The sequence below is a fragment of the Pongo pygmaeus genome, chromosome 7, assembly GCF_028885625.2.
Source record: "Pongo pygmaeus isolate AG05252 chromosome 7, NHGRI_mPonPyg2-v2.0_pri, whole genome shotgun sequence".
NCBI classification, from domain to species: domain Eukaryota; kingdom Metazoa; phylum Chordata; class Mammalia; order Primates; family Hominidae; genus Pongo; species Pongo pygmaeus.
The window spans coordinates 156,760,671-156,781,096 of NC_072380.2; the positions used below are offsets into that span (position 1 = coordinate 156,760,671).

Genomic DNA, 20,426 nt, shown 5'->3' on the forward strand with positions numbered 1-20,426 from the left:
TTGTTTTTCATGTGTCCAAATCTTGTAATATATTTATCTGTTTTTGAACAATTACATACTGACAGCCATAATGACAACTCGGCCTGGCGGGGTAACTCACACCTGTAATCCCAGCACTTTAGGAGGCCTATGCGGGAGGATCGCTTCGGCCCAGGAGTTCGAGACCAACGTGGGCAACATAGTAAGACCCCAGCTCTACCAAAACCATTTTTGAAAAAGCATTAGCTGCCTGTAGTGCCAGCTACTCCGGAGGCTGAGGTAGGAGGATCGCTTGAGCCCAGGGAGGTCGAGGCTGCAGTGCTCTGAGATCATGCCACTACACTCCAGCCCATAAACATGGAGCCTTATAGCTATATGCAAGGTTTTAAAAATTAAATTTCAAAAGAAAATAAATCTCAGGTTTTTTTTGCAGGAAGTGTTAAAGGATCTGCAATAAAAAGCATAACATATATTAGGATAGAAATATATCCTAACATATATGATGTATACATTCTATAGGACAGATATAAAGAAGAGTGGGCTAGATATTGTATTTCAAGGAGAGTAACACAGTATATCATTTCTACTTATTGTAGAGCTTGTGTGTGTCTAAAAAGTGTGATTATGGGTGTCCAATCATTTATGGTATTTGTATCCCATTGGTAAAGTAAGAGTTTACTTTAAAATGTATCAATATACCAGAAATCTGATCCTTTGTAACTATTTAAACTTGTTAGGGAAAACTTTAGATGTCAGCATAGAAATACACCAGGCGTGGTGGCCGGCGCCTGTAATCCCAGCTACTCGGGAGGCTGAGGTGGGAGAATCGCTTGAACCCAGAAGGCAGTGGTTGCAGTGAGCCGAGATCACGCCATTGCACTCCAGCCTGGGCAACAGGAGTGGAACTCCATGTAAAGGAAGGAAGGAAGGAAGGGAGGGAGAGAGGGAGGGAGGGAGGGAAAAGAAACGAAAAGAAAGTTTGAGGACCACAGTGTAGACGGCTGGGTGTTCAGAGCTTTACTCAGGAGCCAGGCTCTGTGTGGCCAGCTGTGCCCATCTGCCAGGCATGCACATCTCACTAGGCAGCCAGGGCATCCACTGCTTCCAAAAGCTTCCCAGGTCCTATCCCTGTGCCCTCGTCAGCGTACTGCACTGTCAGGATCATCTCAGGGGTGTTGAGACCACCAAGCTCCCTGTGGACATGACAAAATGGGAAGATATGCTGATGCCACTTCCACGGAGGGGCAACTTGCTTCTGGTGAATGTTGATTGAGGAAGGAAAAAATATTTACCAGATCAGTCACTGCATAACAGGTGGTAAATTGTATTGATTTGTTTCATTAAGGAGAACACACTTGAAACAGCAGCTGCAAAGGGAGTCACCTTCTGATTAAGCTGACAATGACCTAGGCATTCCCCAAAACCACCATTTTCTATTGAAATAAAACTGGAGAATGAAGTCTCAGACTGTGCAATTAGTCTACGCAATCCCCTCATGATGCTGTATTTTCTCTGACAGCCTGTTGTGGTAGGAAGTTCATGACCCTCCCTCTTTTCTTTCCTTTCCTTTGTTTTCTTTTCCTTTTCCTTTTCCCTTTCTTTTCCTTTTCTTAAAACTGAGTCTTGCTCTGTCACCCAGACTGGAGTGCAGTGATGCGATCTCAGCTCACTGCAACCTCTGCCTCCTGGTTCAGTAGATTCTCCTGCCTCAGCCTCCCAAGTAGCTGGGATTACAGGCGCCCGCCACCATGCCTGGCTAATTTTTGTATTTTTAGTAGAGACAGGGTTTCACCATGTTAGCCAGGCTGGTCTCAAAGTCCTGACCTCGTGATCTGCCCGCCTCGGCCTCCCAAAGTGCTGGGATTACAGGCATGAGCCACTGTGCCCGGCCTGGCTTTTCTTATAATGATGGTAAGAATATGATAATGGTAGTTAACATCTGTTGAATGCTTATTGTGTGTGAGACCCTGCTCTAAGTATTTTATATTTATTAGCTGATATGGTTTGGTCCCCTCCAAATCTCATATTGAAATGTGATCCCCAGTGTCAAAAGTGGGGCCTGGTGGGAGATGTTTGCGTCATGGGGGCGGATCTCTCATGAATGGTTTGCTGCCCTCCTCACCGTAATGAGTTCTCTGTGAGCTCACAAGCTCGCACGAGAGCTGGTTGGTTAAACAGCCTGGCATCCATCTTGCTCTGCCACTTGCCATGTGGCACACCTGCTTCTCCTTTACCTTCTACCATGAGTAAAGGCTTCCTGAGGCCTCCCCAGAAGCTGAGCAGATGCAGGTGCCATGCTTGTGCAGCCTGCAGAACCGTGAGCCAAGTAAACCTCTTCTCTTTATAAATTACCCAGTCTCAGGTGTTCCGTTGTAGCAATGCAGAAACAGACTAACACATTAGCCAAGTGATCCTCCAAACAGAAACAAAATCCACAAGCCCTAGAGGCAGGCAGAGTGGTTATCCCTCTTTTAACATATGAATACAGTGGGGACTTAAACTGGTAATTTTTTGTTATACAAGATATGATAATTCATTTCAACAGAGTCACAGAAAGTCCCTCAAGCTTTGATTTGGGAATTTAAAAATATTTAGCTGATCTGGGAATAGAAGGGTGATTCTCCTTCAAGGGCCGTGCCTTTGTTTAAAGTTCTATGTTCCTCTGATACTCTCAGCAGTCAGAGAATGGAGACAGGAAACACGCACTTCTATGGAGGGCCCGCCAGAGGGACTCGGCGGCAGAGCATTCCACCTGCGCAGGAAAGGTGGACAGCTACTGGGTAGCAGAAAAAAAACGAACAAAACCTGACTCATACAACCTGTAAGCAACGCCCCCAAATCAAAGGAAAAAGCTGCAGATCACAAATCATCCAATATTCCAGTACTCCAGTATTCAGAAATAAATGTGCAGACCAGGCGCAGTGGCTCCCACCTTAAACCCCAGCACTCTGGGAAGTTGAGGTGGGAGGATCACTTGAGCCCAGGAGTTTGAGACCAGCCTGGGCAACATGGTGAGACTCCGTCTCTACAAAAAAAAAAAAAAAAAAAAAAAAAAAAAAAATTAGTGCCTGTAGTCCCAGCTCCTCAGGAGACTGAGGTGGGTGGATCACCTGAGCCTGGGGAGATCAAGGCTGCAGTGAGCGGTGATGGCACCACTGCAGTCCAGCCTCAGCAACAAAGCAAGACCCTGTTTCTAAAAAAAAAAAAACGAAACAAAACTGAAAAAAGAAATAACAAATGTGCAAACATTTGATGAATAATCCAAATATTTCTCTCTCCATTTTTACAGGGGTAAATTTCCATAATTATGAAGAGGCAGAAAGAGATGGAGAGAGAGAATGTTGTAACAGCAGAGATATTTTATACATTTCATTTTAAAAATAAAATGTTAAATTTAACAAATGAAAATAAACTAGTGAAGCTCAAGGAATTGCTGGATGCATAAAAATCTCTTTTAAAAATTGTGTACAAAAGAACATATGTAATATATATGCCTTAGGACAATAGAATGTAAGAGCTCGCATGTCACCAACACTATTGCATCCCCACCTAACTCCACTCCTCCCTGCAGATGAATCCACTCTTACAAATGTTTTCACCATTCCCTTACTTTTAAAATATAATTTTCAAAAAATAAAAAATAAAATAAAAATTTCAAGAATCATACATATAGCCGCGCCGGGTTTGTTGGCTCATGTCTGTAATCCCAGCACTTTGGGAGGCTAAGGCGGGCAGATCCCTTGAGGTCAGGAGTTCAAGACCAGCCTGGCCAACATGGTAAAACTCCGTCTCTAGCAAAAAATACAAAAGTTAGCCAGGCATGGTGGTGCACGCCTGTAATCCCAGCTACTTGGGAGGCTGAGGTGGGAGAATCACTTGAATCCTGGAGGCCGAGGTTGCAGTGAGCCAGGATCACACCACTGCACTCCAGCCTGGGAGACAGAGTAAGACCTTGTCTCAAAAAAAAAAAAAATCATATATTTATGATTATATATAATCCTGTCATCCTCACCCAATCTGAGAATGTCTATCTTTACATTTTGCAAAATTACTGGATATGAAATGGGCCTCTATGGTAATTTTAGTCTTCATTTCATGGAATATGTTTTCAAAGGTTTATCAGCCAATCCGTTTTCCTCTTCTGGGAAATGCCCGTTCATCTGTCTGCCCATTGCTGTATGGATTACTTACCTGTTTCTTTGACATATGCAGAAGTTCTTTAACAGGTTTATGTGTTGCAAATTTCTTTTCCAAGTTTATATGGTTTTTCACTTTTGGTATGTTATTTTTAGATAAGCAGAAGTTTCACATTTTGACATGCTTTAGTAGTCTTTTCCTTTGTGATATATAAAGTACATATTTTAAAAGTCATCCCTTGTTTTATGCAGCTGTGGTTCATGTTCATGGCTGTTTAGGTGTCTGTCATGTGCATATAACATTACTGATTCATTCTACTGCTGGTAGACGTTTGGATTATTTGTAGATTTTGGTTTTAAAAATAATACTAGCATGGATTTTCTTGCACATGTCTCCTGGTGCACACATCCATGCATTTTTGGGGGCACGTACCTGGGAGAAAGGTTGCTGAGGCACAGGTGTGCCAAGCCGTCCGCTGAAGTGGGTGTTCTGATTTCCCTCCCCACAGCAGTGTGGGGACCGGTGTTCTGCAAGCCTCCAGTGAGTAGTAGCAGCCTCTCTCTAGCCGTTGTGCGTGGTATTAGGTGAGGTTTTAGATTGGATTTCCCTGGTAACTAATGAGATTAATCACATTTCCATATATTTATTGGGCACCTGGGTAGGCTTTTGTGTGCATTCAGGTATGTTACTAGTTCTCTATCGTGCTGCTGCCTTTTTTCTTACGGCTTTGTAGTATTTCCCAATATATTCGGAATACAAACCTTTTGTCAGTTACATGGATTGCAGATACCTTCTCCCACTCACTGGCATTTTTACTTTCAATGGTGTCTTCTCGTGAATAGAACTAACGGATTTTTGCTGGGCACTGTGGCTCATGCCTGTAATCCCAGCACTTTGGGAGGCTTAGGTGGGTGGATCACCTGAGGTCAGGAGTTCAAGACAAGCCTGGCCAACGTGGCGAAACCCTATCTCTATTAAAAATACAAAAATTAGCCAGGCGTGGTGGTGGGCACTTGTAATCCCAGCTACTTGTGAGGCTGAGGCAGGAGGATCGCTTGAATCCGGGAGGTGGAGGTTGCAGTGAGCCAGGATCAAGCCACTGCACTCCAGCCTAGGCAATGGAGCAAGACTCTGTCTCACAAAAAAAGGAAAAAAAAAAAAAAAAAGAACTTACTGATTTTAACATGTTTTCTTTTGGGTATTTTTTTGTGGTGGTCTCTGAAATAAATCTTTCCAACTCCAAGTTCCTGAAGCTGTTCTCCCATGTGATCTTCTACAAGCTTTATGGTTTTGCCTTCCCGTGCGATCACCAGTCCATCTGGAATTGCCTGTTGTGAATGGGGTAAAGTAGCAGACACCTGTCCTCCCTCTCCTCATACAGGTTTCTGATTGGACCCCACCACTGACTGAAATCTCTATTTCCCATGGCTCTGTAGGCCCCCTGGCCAGGAAGCGCCCACATGCCTGGGGGCTGTTTCTGAACCCACGGCCACTGGTCTCCGTGTGAGAACATCGCACTGTCTTCACCGACATGAGGTCCTAATATCAAGAAGAGCAAGTCCTCTCACCGAATTCTTCTTTGAATTATTTGCCATTCTTGGCTCTTTCGCAGATATATTCCAGAATCCCTTGGTCAATTTTCGTACAAACAAAGCAAAACAGCCCTGCTGGGTGACCTTCATTAGGATTTCGTTGACCCTATAGCTCAATGTGCGGAGAGTGTCACCTCTACAGCAGTGTCCACTCAATCTATGAATATGGTATATCTCTCCTTTTGTTTTGTTTTGTCTTAGTGCTCTTCAGAAATGTTTTATGGGTGTGTGTGTGTGTTCGCTCATGTGTATAGAGATCTTGTGTGCATCTTTGTCAGATTTAATCCTAGTATTTGACAATTGTTTCCCTTTTTATTTTCAAGTAGTTTTGGTCTCGCAGAAAAGTAACAGAATTAGTATGGGGATTTTCCATAGATGTGTAACTTACCCAGCTTCCTCTAAGGTTAACGTCTTACATAGGGACAGTACAAGGATCAGAATCAGGAGGTCAACACTAGCATAAAAACATTAACTAAAGACCTTCTCAAATTTCACCGGTTTTTCCAGGATGCCATATTGCATTTATTTGCTGTTTCTGCATAGTTACCTGCAGTCTGTGACTGTTCCTATAGTCATGACTTTTCTTTCGTGACCTTGACTATTGGAAGAATGAATCTGGATGTGGTGGTGTGGACCTGTGGTCTTGGCTACTCAGGAGGCTGAGGCTACAGCGAGCCAAGATCGAGCCACTGCACTCCAGCCTGGAGGACGGAGCGAGACCCTTTTTTTTTTTTTTTTTTTTTTGTGAGACGGAGTCTTGCTCTGTCGCCCAGGCTGGAGTGCAGTGGCGCCATCTTGGCTCACTGCAAGCTCTGCCTCCCGGGTTCACGCCATTCTCCTGCCTCAGCCTCTTGAGTAGCTGGGACTACAGGCGCCCACCACCATGCCTGCCTAATTTTTTCTTGTATGTTTAGTAGAGACGGGGTTTCACCATGTTATCCAGGATGGTCTCGATCTCCTGACCTCGTGATCCGCCCGCCTTGGCCTCCCAAAGTGCTGGGATTACAGGTGTGAGACACCGTGCCTGGCATTTTTTTTTTTTTTTTTTTTTTTTTGAGACAGTGTCTTGCTCTGTCACCCCGCTGGAGTGCAGTGGCTCGATCTTGGCTCACTGCAACCTCCACCTCCCGGGTTCAAGTGATTCTTCATGCCTCAGCCTCCCATGTAGCTGGATTACAGGCGCCGCCACCACACCCAGCTAATTTTTGTACTTTTAGTAGAGACAGGGTTTCACCATGTCAGCCAGGTTGGTCTCAAACTCCTGACATCAGGTGACCCACCTGCCTCGGACTCCCAAAGTGCTGGGGTTACAGGTGTGAGCCACTGTGCCCGGCTGAGACTCTGTTTCTAAAAATTAAAAATAAAATAAAGCAGAAATGATGTTGTGTTTTTGACGTACATCATGTCATGGGGCTTACGGTGCGGGAACGTCTCACTGCTTGTGACGTTGCCCTCGATCACTTCGTGGGGGGGTTTCCGCCAGGTTTCTCCTTTGTAAATGTACTATGTTTTCCTTTCGTGGTTGATACTTACCTTGGGAGAGATATATTGAAACAAGAGAAATTCTGCTTCTCTTCAAACCCCTGCCCACTGAAACATGCGTCGGTGGACATACGTCGGCAGCTGTCAGCTGCAGCCGCTGCACTTCTTGTGTGCCCAATGGGAATCTGCTCCTTCCCTGCCCCCTCCTGCACCCATTGATGGGATTCTACTTTCCCTCCACTCCCTCTAGTGTGTATTTAATCCTTTATTTCTATCACTATGGACTCACTGACGTTTATTTTGTGGGCTTAATCCAAGTATATGATAGTTTTTTGATGCTAATTAAATATATTAAATTTTCTTTTTGTTGCTTGTGTACAGAAATACACTTTGTGAGTATGAGGTTATATTCAGAACCTTCCCAAGATTGCTTATTGATGATAATCATTTGTGATGAGTTCTTTTGGATTTTTATGTGCATCATCTGCAAATGAAGATGACTTTGACTGTTTGCTGTCACTCTTTGGAGCTGGGCCCCCCCCTGTTCCCATAAGGGTTATTTTATTTTGTGAAGGTTGTGATTCTGACCCAAATAGGGCTACCAGATAAAACAGGGCTCCCAGAAACCGGGACATCCATTTAAATTTGAATTTCTCATATATACATATTCTATATGTATAATATAAAAATATATATATTTTACTGAGACAGGGTCTTGCTCTGTTGTCCAGGCTGGAGTGCAGTGGCATGATCATGGCCCACTGCAGCATTGACCTGGGCTCAAGCCATCTTCCCATCTCAGCCTCCTGAGTAACTGGGACTACAGATGCGTGCCACCGCACCCAGCTAATTTTTAGTTATTTGTAGAGACAGGGATCTCCCTACGTGGCCCAGGCTGGTCTTGAATTTCTGGACTCAAGTGATCCTCCCACCTTAGCCTCTCAAAGTGTTGGGATTACAGATGTGAGCCATTGCACTTGGCCCTATATATATATTTTAAAAGAGAGACAGGGTCTCACCACGTTGTCCAGGCTGGCCTCAAACTCCTGGGCTCAAGTGATCCTCCCATCTCAGCCTCCCAATTTGCTGGGATCACAAGGCCACCGCACTTGGCCTAGATTTGAATTTCAGATAAACAGGAATAATTTATTCAGTGTATGTCCCCCAAATTGCATCCTGTTTATTAGCTAAATCTGGCAACCCTAAACCCAAGCCATACCCAGTGCTCTAAATGCAGGTCTGTCCCTTGGCCCGTCCTCTGCTGAGCAGCTGACCCTTTGCTCCGAGCCAGGCCAGGCCCACCTGCCTGGTGTTGGGACCACCCTGCTGTACTGTTCTGGAGACCGCATTCTTCATTTCCTCAGTAGCTTTGAATGCCGTCAGACACGTGTTTAAAAAACACTTTGATTTCGTCTGTCTTCTCTCTTGCTGTCACTGGGAAGGCTGCACCTCCTGCCCTGCCATCTCTGCTGCAGAACCAAATACTCTTCCTGGCCTACTGTTTTCCCTGCAGAATTTTGTGGACACTGCTTCATTTTCTTCTAACATTTAGTGTTTCTGTAAAAAGCCTTAGGAGGTGGGCGTGGTGCACAGGCGTGTGCCTGTGGTCCCAGCTACTCCGAGTTTGAGGTGGGAGGACTGCCGGAACGGGGGAAGTGGGAGCAGCAGTGAGCAGAGATTGTGCCACTGTGCTGCATCCTGGGTGAGAGTGAGACCCTGTCTCAAAAAGAAAAAAGCCTCAGGAGAGCCGGACTTTCCTGTCATAGGTGCTTTGCTTTTTCTCCTCGGGTGCTTGAAAAACATTTTGTTTTGAGGCTCAACTTCACCGAGTTGTGTCTGATGCCCTTTGTTTTCTGGGATTTTCCCCCCTTTTGTCTTAAGATTCATTTCAGGATTTCCTGGGTTTTATCGTGAGTGTTTGCTCTTTGTATTGTCAGTCTCTGCATCCTAGACGCACGTTATTGTTATGACTGTATTATCTCTGTCCACTGCCACTCGGTGTCCCGCCCTCCTGACGGCGACTCTCCCTTTATTCTCCTTCGCTGTGATTTTCCCACATGCACTCAGCTCTCCACCCTGCCCCGCTGGCTGCTCCGGTCCGTGCCCTGGGCCTGCAGGGCCTTCCTCGTCTCCCAGTCTCGCCTTATCCCGCCATTCTGTCCTTGCTCCCGGGGAGCCTGGTTGTGGGAATCATAGTACTTGGCTCCCCAGCGGGCGCACCTGTGGAGACCCAGCTGAGCTGCCTGCTTGCTTCTGGCCTGGGTTCCCGTGGCCTTCTGCACAGCTGTGGCTTCCTGCTGGGTACCCGCGTGGCCCGACAGTCTCGCCTGGCCACCCGTGCCCTGGTACAAGTCACACCCACGGGGCGCACGCTGAGCCTTCACTGTGGCAGAAGCGCCACAGGCGCCCCATTGCTAGACTCTTAGAAAGCTGCCAGTATCGTTCCACGTTAGAGCATGGGGCTCAGGCCGGGGAGGCTGAGTGGTGCCCGGACTTCCCCAGGCCACTAAGGGCAGGGCTGGGCCCGACGACCTCTCCTCCGCCCCCTCCTCCCTGCGAGGCGGCTCCAGGCTCGGGCTCAGCGCTCTGTTGCAGCCGCGGTGGGGCGAGGGCGAGGCCGAGCCGGAGAGGACGGAGCTCCCTCTGGGACCCTGGGCTCCGCGCCCTCTTCTGAGTTCAGCGGGGCTGTGATGAGCCCTCCCAGGCCTGGGGCCTCCCCGCTCAGCCCAGCCTTCGCTCGCTGGGGCCTGGATGCAGGAGGGGCCTTCGGCTTTCGGGGAAGGGAGTCCCGCGGGGCACAGCACCGCTTCCTCACCGTTCCTCCCGGCTCCCGAGCTGCGGGCTCGGCGGGGCTCGCAGGATCCCCGGAGGCGTGGGGCGGGGGAGGTTCCCGCAGACCCGCGTCCTCTCCGCGTCCCGGGCTTTCGCGCAGCCTCCTCGTGCGGCCTCTGCGGGCGGGAACCCCGGCTCGGCCGCGCTGGGGGCTTTGAGAGCCGTTTGGGTCCTTCTGTGGGGGCGGGGGCGCGGCAGGCGCGGCTGGAGGCGAGAACGCGCCCCCGTGAGCCTCTCCCCATCCCAGGGCCGGCCGAGGACCGAGCGGCCAGAGCGATCCAGGGCGCCTTCCGGCAGCTCCGGGCCAGGAGGGAGCTCGCCCGCCGCCGGGAGGAGCGCCGGGAGTACCTGGAGCAGATGGAGAAGCTGCAGAGGGAGGTGAGGACGGGCGGCCGCCACCCCCGGGGGCCAGGGCGGGAGGCAGGAGGAGGAAATGGCGAAGCAGGGTGCGTGGGGTGGGGGGTGAAGCTCGGGCTGGGCTCCGACCTCAGAGGCGTGGACCGTGGCCTCGGGGCTCGGGGCGGTGGCGCGGAGCGGGCGGTGACTTCGGCGGGCGCCTCCCAGGCCCACCTGGCTCTGGTGCGCCGGGAGCGGGAGGCCGCGCGGCGGCTGCGCGAGCAGGAGGAGGCGGCGCAGCGGGAGCGGCGGGAGGAGCTGCAGCGTCGCCGCCGCCTGCTGGACGCCGCCTTCGACGGGGACGTGGGAGAGATCCGGGCGGTGCTGAAGGAGGTCAGCGGGGCCGGGAGGAGGGCGAGGGCGGGGGGTGGGGTTGGGGTGGGAGGAGCGGGGAGCGGTGACCGCGGCGGGCGGCGCAGGTGGAGCAGCTGCTGACCCGCGAGGGCGTGGGCCATGACGAGGCGGGCAAGGCGCGGCGGCTGCAGCGACGCGTGGCTCTGGTGGAGTGCGAGGACGGCCACGGGAACACGCCGCTGTCGGAGGCGGCCGCGGGCGGGCAGCCCCTGGCCATCCAGCTGCTGGCCGAGCTCGGCGCCAGCCCCAACAGCAAGGTGGGCGCCGTGGGCTGCGCGCCGCAGCGCTGAGGGGCGAGGTCCAGGGCCCTCGGGGGCCTCCTTCCCCCAGGGGCAAGGCCTGGATCTTGCTCAGGGGGCCCGTCTTGCAGGGCGCTTTCGGTCGGACGCCGCTGTACCGTGCAGCCTTTGGGGGCCACCTGGCAGCTGTGGAGGTGCTTCTGAAGCTCGGAGCAGACCCCCGGGTGTACGCAGAGGACGGGAGCACCCCTGAGCAGGTGTGGACCCCGGAGGTGTGGACCCCGGGAGGTGTGGGCCCGGGAGTTGTGGGCCAGGCAGGTGTGAGTCTGGCAGGTGCACACCCAGGCAGGGAAGGCTCACCCGACCGGCTCTGTCTCTGAAAGCTGTCAGAAGCCTGAGTGGCCTGCTAGAGCGGTTTCCTAGCCCTGCCGTGCCCCATTCCCTTCCTGGAAGTCCTGACTTTAAAACCTTGTCAGTCTGCAATGGAAGTGGCAGCGACTCCTATTTTGTGAATGCCTTTGGTGTCAGGTTTTGTGTCATTTCCTTCCATGCTTTGCCTGAGGAAGTGGTATTACTGATGGAGAAACTGAGGCTGGTGATTCCAGGGTTGGCAGAGCTCACAGCACTGGGGGCAGCACGGGGCCCACCCATCGGTCCCCTCACTGTCAGCACATCGGTTTTCCGGAGAACTTGAGCCACACAGCCCAGCCACAGAGCTCCTGCCTAGAGCCTTTGGGCTATGTTAGAAAGGACAGTCCGGCTGTCTGGCCAGGCCTGATGGCTCACGCCTGTAATCTCAGCACTTTGGGCGACTGAGGCGGGTGGATCACTTCAGCTCAGGAGTTTGAGACCATCCTGGCCAACATGGTGAAACACCATCTCTACTGAAAATACAAAAATTAGGTGGGCGTCGTGGCGCACGCCTGTAGTCCCAGCTACTTGGGAGGCTGAGGCAGGAGAATCGTTTGAACCTGGGAGGCGGAGATTGCAGTGAACCTAGATTGAGCCACTGCACTCCAGCCTGGGCAACAGAGTGAGACTCAAAAAAAAAAAAAAAAGGGTCTGCCCTGGGCCAGGCTGGAGACACAATGCCTGGACTTGTCCTAGGCCCAGAAGTGGGGTGGGGTGAGGCTGACTCCGCCTGTTGGAGCAGTGGCTGGAAAACCAGACCACGAACCTCGCCTGCCTTAGTTTCATTTAAATCAACTTAATTTGAACCCCAGTCCCTCTCCCATCTCAGTAACCCCACTCCTAACCTCACCCCACATCCCACACAAATCTGGAGGTGCTGCCTGGAGTCTGGGTTCTGCCTCGGGCCCACGGCAGACACCTGGGAGGTGCATCCACTGGACTGCTGCCAGAGTCTTTGCCCAGCTAGGGACCAACCCCCAGACTCTCCTCCTGTAGGTGCTGCCTGGGAGCCTGTCCTGCCCCTCTGTTCTTTCTCCTTGTCTGCAAAAGGGTCCTTCTTCCTGGGCTGGAGGGGAGGGGCAGGGCCGACATGGTGGGCTTAGGGAGGGGCTGAGGATACGGTGAGGCGTCCAGAGGTGCAAGTGGGAGTCAGCGGTGCTGGGGTGTCCAGCAGACCTGCTGCCTGGGGCATGGTGGCCCGGAGAGCTGAGAAGGGCAGCAGCTGGGGGTGCTGTGGGAGCCCTTGGGTGCCAGGGGACCGTGTGTTCACTCCATGGTGCTGGAGCATTGGCCATCCACAGGCAAAGGGGTTAGTGTGGACCTGAACCACACACCTGTAAAAAATTAACTCAAAGTGGATTATAGATTTAAATGTAAAGGGTAAAACTACAAAAGTTTTAGAACACATAGGAGAAAAATCTTTGGGGCCTAGGACTTGGAGGGATTCTTGGACATGACACAAAAAGCACAATCCAAAAAACAAACAAACAAAAAAACCACATTGATAAACGGCACTTCATCAGAATGTAAAATGTTTGCTTTGTAAAAGATCTGTCAAGAAGAAAATAAGGCACAGGCAGGAGCAAACGTTTGTGAACCACGCATCTGACAAGGGACATGTATCTAGAACATAGAAAAAACTCACATCACAACGATAAAACATACAATCTAGGTATAAAATGAGCAAAGACATGAAGAGAAATTTCACCAAAGAGGATCTAATGATGGCAGATGAACACCTGAGGAGGTGTTGCATACCAGCTCACACCTCCCAGGACAGCCCAGGTCAAACTAGTGCTGGGGCCGAACGAGGGCAGGGATGTGGGGAAGCTGGCCCTGCCACACCTCGCTGGGGGGACACAGCACAGTATAGCCGCTCTTGCAAATAGGCAGGTGGTTTCTTAAAAAGCGAACACATTTACCATGTAACACAGCATCAGACTCCTAGACATTTGCTCCAGTAAAAGGAAAACTAGGTCCACACAAAAATGTGTACACAAATGTTCACAGCAGCTTTATTTACAATAGCCAAAAAGGGGAAACGACTCAGATATCCTCCAGGAAGCGAGTGGCTCCACTAGCTTGGTGCATTCCTGCCACGAAACATGCTTGGCAATAAAACGGTGTGAACACATGATCCATGCAACAACTAGCAACGTGGAGAAACTGGAAGGGAGCTTCATAGAGTGGGGGAGAACGGCACAGACTGCGTGCTCCATTCATGTAACACATTCACATGACAACACTGTGGAGACGGAGGACAGATCCGAGGGCTGCAGGGGTTACAAATGGGAGTGGGGACAGGAAAATGGGGGAGAGATGGGGCCGACTGGGCAGGAGTAGCACAAGAGACCCTTGGGGTGCCAGGACAGTCCTGTATCTTGATTACGATGGTTGTTAACACAAAACTGCACATGTGAGAAAATTGTAATGATACACACACACACACGAGTAGATGTGAAGTAGTTGAAATCCACTGTGAGCCCTGTAGATTGTACTATGTCAGTATCATAGTTTGTATGTTGTACTGTAATTATGTAAGAAATCATCATTGGGGGAGCTTGTTAAGGGTATATGGGAACTCTACTATTTTTGTAATTTCATGTAAATCAAAATAAAAATTCAAAATAAAAATTTAGTTAAATTATCAGGCATGCTAAAACACACACACACACACACACACACACACACACACACACACACGAAAAATGACCCAGAGTGAAGAGGAAAATCAATCAAAACAGACTCAGGGATGACAGAGGAGATGGAATTAGTAGACAAGAACATTAAAAGTTATTATAGCTGAGGCCAGGCGCTCTGGCTCACACCTGTCATCCCAGCACTTTGGGAGGCCGAGGCGGGCAGATCACAAGGTCAGGAGTTCGAGACCAGCCTGGCCAACATGGTGAAACCCCATCTCTACTAAAAATACAAAAATTAGCTGCTGGGCGTGGTGGTGGGCACCTGTAATCCCAGCTATTTAGGAGGCTGAGGAAGGAGAAGTGCTTGAACTCGGGAGGCAGAGGTTGCAGTGAGCTGAGATCGCGCCAACTGGGCTTCAGCCTGGCTGGCAGAGTGAGATTCCACCTCAAAAATAAAAAACTATAGCTGTATTACACACACACACACACACACACACACACACACACATTCCTAAACTTCTAGAGATGAAAACTGCAACGTCTGAGATGAAAAATACATTGATACACTGGATGGGATTAATGGAAGATGCAGATTAGACACTGAAGAAAATTAGTTAATCTGAAGATATAGCAATAGAAACTATCCAAAATGAAACAGAGAAAAAGAAGGTTGAAAAAAATTGAGCAGGGCTGGGCACGGTGGCTCACACCTGTAATCCCAGCACTTTGGGAGGCTGAGGCGGGCGGATCACGAGGTCAGGAGATCGAGACCATCCTGGCTAACACAGTGAAACCCCGTCTCTACTAAAAATACAAAAAAAATTAGCCAGGTGTCGTGGCGGGCGCATGTAGTTTCAGCTGCTTCGGAGGCTGAGGCAGGAGAATGGCGTGAACCCGGGAGGCGGAGCTTGCAGTGAGCCAATATCCCGCCACTGCACTCCAGCCTGGGTGACAGAGCGAGACTCCGTCTCAAAAAAAAATAAAAAATAAAAAGATGGATTGTCATTTTGGATTAAAAAAAATGTAGCTAACTATGTTCTACCTATAAGAAACAAACTTTAAATGTAAAAGCACAAATAGGTGAAAATTAAAATGATAAAAACAAATATGCCAAGATAACACTAAACAGGACGCTGAAGTAACTGTATTAACATCAAGTAGATTTCAGAAAAAAAGTATGTTACTAAGGATAAAAGAATCATTTAATAATGACAAATGTAGGAATTCATCATGAGGACATAAAAATCCTAAATGTTTATGCAGCTACTAACAGGGCTTCAAAATGCATGAAGCAAAAACTATGAGAACTACAAGGAGAAATAAAGAGAACCACAATGGTAGCAGGCGATTTTGCCATCTCTCTCTCTCAATAATTGATGAGACAAGTAGACGGAATATCAGCGATGATACAGAAGAGCTGAACCACGTTGTCCCATCGCCATCTCTCCATCATTCATCGATCATTGTTTCCATACATTCACCCACTTCACCCATCTCACCCCAGTATTGGTTTGTGCTTTCATCAATTCATAATTATCTTATTAACTTATAAGTCATTTATTTATTTATTTAGAGATGGAGTCTTGCTCTGTCGCCCAGGCTGGAGGGCAGTGGCGCAGTCTCACTGCAACCTCTGCCTCCCGGGTTTATGCGGTTCTCCTGCCTCAGCCTCCAGAGTAGCTGGGACTACAGGCATGCGCCACCAAGCCCACCTAATTCGTTTTTTTGTATGCTAAGTAGAGACGGGGTTTTGCCATGTTGGCCAGCTGGTTTCGAACTCCTGACCTCAGGTGAGCTGCCTGCCTCGGCCTCCCAAAGTGCTGGGATTACAGGTGTGAGCCACCATGCCCAGCCATGAGTCATTTATTTATAAACTTATAGATAAATTTATAAGCTTATATATAAATTTATGAACTTACAAACTTATATATAAACTTATAAACTATCCACTCATTAATGTGCCCATTCCACCCTTACACCATGTTTAAATAATTATTCACTTATTTATCTACTATTCATTCAGACATCCATTCATCCATTCATCCATTCATACACACATTCATGCAGTTTACTTGACAGAAATTATGAGAAAGCAAAGAAGGACTGTGTCTCGTTCACCCCTTAATCGTATGCCCCAATACTGGTTGACCATGATAGGCACTGAAACATTTTGTTGAACAATGAATTCGTCCATCAATTCATCCATCCAGTTGCTCAACTAACCATTTGCTTATCTCATTTATCCATTCTTTACACTCATTCATCTATTAATTTTTCATGTATCAGTTCATCATTTAATCAGTTCATTCAATTAATCTAATCTTCATTCTCTTATAGTTTAATTCATTAATTTACTCATTCATTCTTTATTGCCTATTCATTAAGACACTGGTAAGTTCACTCATTATATTATCCTTTTATTTTCTCTCTTCATTCATTTTCCATCTACTCCAGTTCTTCCACTTACAGACAGAACTTTGGCAAGTTCTGAAGCTTATTTGAACCTGTTTCCATATATTCAGAAATGGGACTAATAACAGCTTTTTGAAGATTCATGAGATAATGAATGAAATTCCTTGGCACAATTCCTGGCGCAGAGTCAGTTCTCAAGAAATGGTAGCTATTATTATTTTAAATGAGTATCACAATTTCTTTTAAGTTACAAAATCATTGCCTCATTCATATGTCTGTTCATTCTTCCATCCTATTTATCTAGTTATCCATTCATCCCTTCTCCCATTTTAGCCACTCCTTGATTTTATACATCTTCAGACTTTCCTTTTTAATTACAAATGACATACAGAATATTGCACAAATCAAAGTGTGGCTCAATTATTTACCACAAAGGAAATACTCATGTAGTAACTACCTGACTCAAGAAATAAAATATCACCAGAACACCACACCTCTCCCCAGATAATCATATCCTGAATTTTATAGTGCTTGCTTCCTTCTTTTTTTCAAGTTACAAAACTTTACTGAAATATGTATAAAGTTCCCAGTTTAATCCTCTCAACAAACCTGATTGTAGTATTATTAATATTCCTACATTATATACAAAGACTTTATTATATACAAAGAAACTTAAGCACAGAGATGTTAAGTCATCTTTTTTTAACTTTTCTTTTAGGTTCGGGGGTACATGTGAAGGTTTGTTATGTAGGTGAGATAGTCATGGGGATTTGTCGTACAGATTATTTCCTCACCAGGAATTAAGCCCAGTACCCAATAGTTTTCTGCTCCTCTCCCTCCTCCCACCCTCCACCCTCAAGTAGACCCTAGTATCTGTTGTTTCCTTCTTTGTGTTCCTAAGTTCTCATCCTTTAGCTCCCATTTACAACTGAGAACATGCGGTGTTTGGTTTTCTGTTCCTGTGATAGCTTGCTGAGGATAATGGCCTCCAGCTGCATCCATGTTCCTGCAAAGGACATGATCTCATTCTTTTTTTATGGCTGCATAGTATTCCACAGTGTGCATGTACCACATTTTCTTTATCCTGTCTGTCACTGATGGGCATTTAGGTTGAGTTCATGTCTTTGCTATTGTGAATAGTGCTGCAGTCAACATATGTGTGCATGTGTCTTTATGGTACACTGCTTTATATTCCTCTGGGTATATACCCAGTAATGGGATTGCTGAGTCGAATGGTAGTTCTGCTTTTAGGTCTTTGAGGAATTGCCATACTGCTTTCCACAGTGGCTGAACTAATTCACACTCCCACCAACAGTGTGTGTGTGTTCCCTTTTCTCCGCAACCTCACCAGCATCTGTTATTTTTTGACTTTTTAAAAGTAGCCATTCTGGCTGGTGTGAGATGGTATCCTCATTGTGGTTTTGATTTGCATTTCTCTAATGATCAGTAATGTTGAGCTTTTCTTCATATGCTTGCTGGCCACGTGCATGTCTTATTTTGAAAAGCGTCTGTTCATTTTCTTTGTTCAGTTTTTAATGGGGTTTTCTCTTGTAAGTTTGTATAAGATCCTTATAAATGCTGGATGTTAGACTTTTGTCAGATGCATAGTTTGCAGATATGCTCTTCCATTCTGTAGGTGGTCTGTTTACTCTGCTGATAGTTTCTTTTGCTATGCAGAAGCTCTTATGTTTAATTAGATCCCACTTGTCAATTTTTGCTTTTGTTGTGATTGCTTTTGGTGTCTTTGTCATGAAATTTTTGCCCGTTCTTATGTCCAGGATGGTATTTGCCTACATTGTCTTCCACAGTTTTTATAGTTTTGGGTTTTACATTTAAGTCTTTAATCCATCTTGAGTTGATTTTTATGTATGATGTAAGGAAGGGGTCCAGCTTCAATCTTCTGCATATGGCTAGCCAGTTATTCCAGCATGGTTTATTGAATATGGAGTCTTTTCCCCATTGCTTGTTTTTGTCAGCTTTGTTGAAGATCAGGTGGTTGTAGGTATGCAACTTTGTTTCTGGGCTCTCTATTCTGTTCCATTGATCTATGTCCTTGTGTAGTACCATACTGTTTTGGTTACTGTAGCCCTGTAGTATAGTTTGAAGCCAGGTAACGCAATGCCTCCAGCTTTGTTCTTTTTGCTTAGGATTGCCTTGGCTATTTGGGCTTTTTAGTTCCATATGAATTTTAAAATAGTATTTTCTAGTTCTGTGAATAATATGCTTGGTATAATAGTTTGATAGGAATAGCGTTGAATCTGTAAATTGCTTTGGGCAATATGGCCATTTTAATGGTATTGATTCTTCCTATCCATGAGCATGGGATGTTTTTCTGTTTGTGTCTTTTCTGATTTCTTTGAGCAGTGTTTTGTAATTCTCATTGTAGAGATCTTCTACCTCCCTGGTTAGCTGTATTCCTAGGTATTTTATTCTTTTTGTGGCAATTGTGAATGGGATTGCCTTTCTGATTTGGCATTCAGCTTGGCTGTTGCTGGTGTATAGGGATGCTAGTGATTTTTGTACATTTATTTTGTATCCTGAAACTTTTCTGAAGTTGTTTAGCAGCTGAAGGAGCTTTTGGGCTAAGACTATGGGGTTTTCTAGATATAGAATCATGTTGTCTGCAAACAGAAACGGTTTGACTTCCTCTCATTCTATTTGGATGCCTTTTCTTTCTCTTGCCTGATTGCTCTGGCTAGGACTTCCAATGCTATGTTGAATAAGAGTGGTGGGAGAGAGCATCCTTGTCTTGTGCCAGTTTTCAAGGGGAATGCTTCCAGCTTTTGCCCATTCAGTATAATGTTGGCTATGGGCTTGTCAGTGCTTACTTTCTTGCTTTTTTTTTTTTTTGAGACAGAGTTTAGACAGAGTTTTGCTCTTGTTGCCCAGGCTCTGGAGTGCAATGGTACGATCTTGGCTCACTGCAACCTCCGCCTCCCAGGTTCAAGCAATTCTCCTGCCTCAGCCTCCTGAGTAGCTGGGATTACAGGCAGGTGCCACCACACCCGGCTAATTTTGTATTAGTAGAGACAGGGTTTCTTCATGTTGGACAGGCTGGTCTCGAACTCCTGACCTCAGTTCATCTGCCCACCTCGGTCTCCCAAAGAGCTGGGATTACAGACGTGAGCCACTGTGCCCGGCCTCTTGCTTTTATCTATTCTTTTCTTTATTACATCATTAAATCATCCCTCATTTATTCATTCATTTTGTCATCCACTTACTCATTCATCCATTCATTCCTAAACATGAGTGCCTAAATAATATAGCTTTGTTTCACTGTGTTTGAGCTTTGTGTAAATGAATTTATATGGCAGCTGTTCTTTGGTATCTGGCTTCTTCTATCACAGGCTATATTTGTGAGATTCAGTCTTGTTGCCTGTAGCTATAGTTCATTCACTTTCATTGTTATGGAGACTTTAATTATATAAATGTCTGCAGTATATTTATCCATTTTACTGCTGATGAACGTTCAGTTTGTTTCCAGGCTTTGGTTATAATGATGCTGCTATGAACATTCTTGTATGTGTCTCTTGGTACACATGTGCAGAGTTTTCCAAAATGGTTGTACCAGTTTATCCACTCCCACTGACAATATGTTACAGTCCCACTGCCCCATGTTCTCCCAGACATTGTGATTACCAGTGTTTTTTAATGCAGACTCATGGTGGATGTGCCGTGGTGTCTCACTGCAGTTTTACCTTGCATTTCCCTGCCAATTAATGAAGTTGAGAACTCTTGCATATTAGCCACTTAGCTATCTTTTTAAAAGTAGTACCTGTTAGCATTAGCGACCACTTTTCTCTGGGTTGCCTGACTTATTTTCCTTATTGCTCTGTGGACCTTATTTATATATTCTAGATCAAACTCCTTATCAATTATATGTATTATAGGTGTCTTCTTACTTGCCTTTTCACTCTCTTAATGTTATAATTTGATGGAAAATTTTGTTT

The 20,426-nt window shown here is 46.8% G+C and overlaps 1 protein-coding gene across 9 annotated transcripts in view; it reads left to right on the plus strand.

The window, feature by feature from the left end:
- The window catches only part of IQANK1 (IQ motif and ankyrin repeat containing 1), a 54,379-nt gene that overhangs the window by 26,792 nt on the left and 7,161 nt on the right, over window positions 1-20,426 (plus strand). For 6 of the 9 annotated variants that reach the window (XR_010127314.1, XM_063669200.1, XM_054497880.2 and 3 more), the window contains exons 1-4: window positions 9,807-10,400; window positions 10,587-10,751; window positions 10,838-11,029; window positions 11,143-11,268. Coding sequence is in view for 8 of the 9 variants with exons in the window: in XM_063669200.1 (XP_063525270.1) it covers window positions 9,942-10,400; window positions 10,587-10,751; window positions 10,838-11,029; window positions 11,143-11,268 (942 nt within the window). In the remaining variant the exon portion in view is untranslated. Of the gene's footprint in view, window positions 1-9,806; window positions 10,401-10,586; window positions 10,752-10,837; window positions 11,030-11,142; window positions 11,269-20,426 lie in introns of those variants that run through there. The other 3 variants (XM_063669206.1, XM_063669201.1, XM_063669202.1) reach the window with 3 other exon arrangements.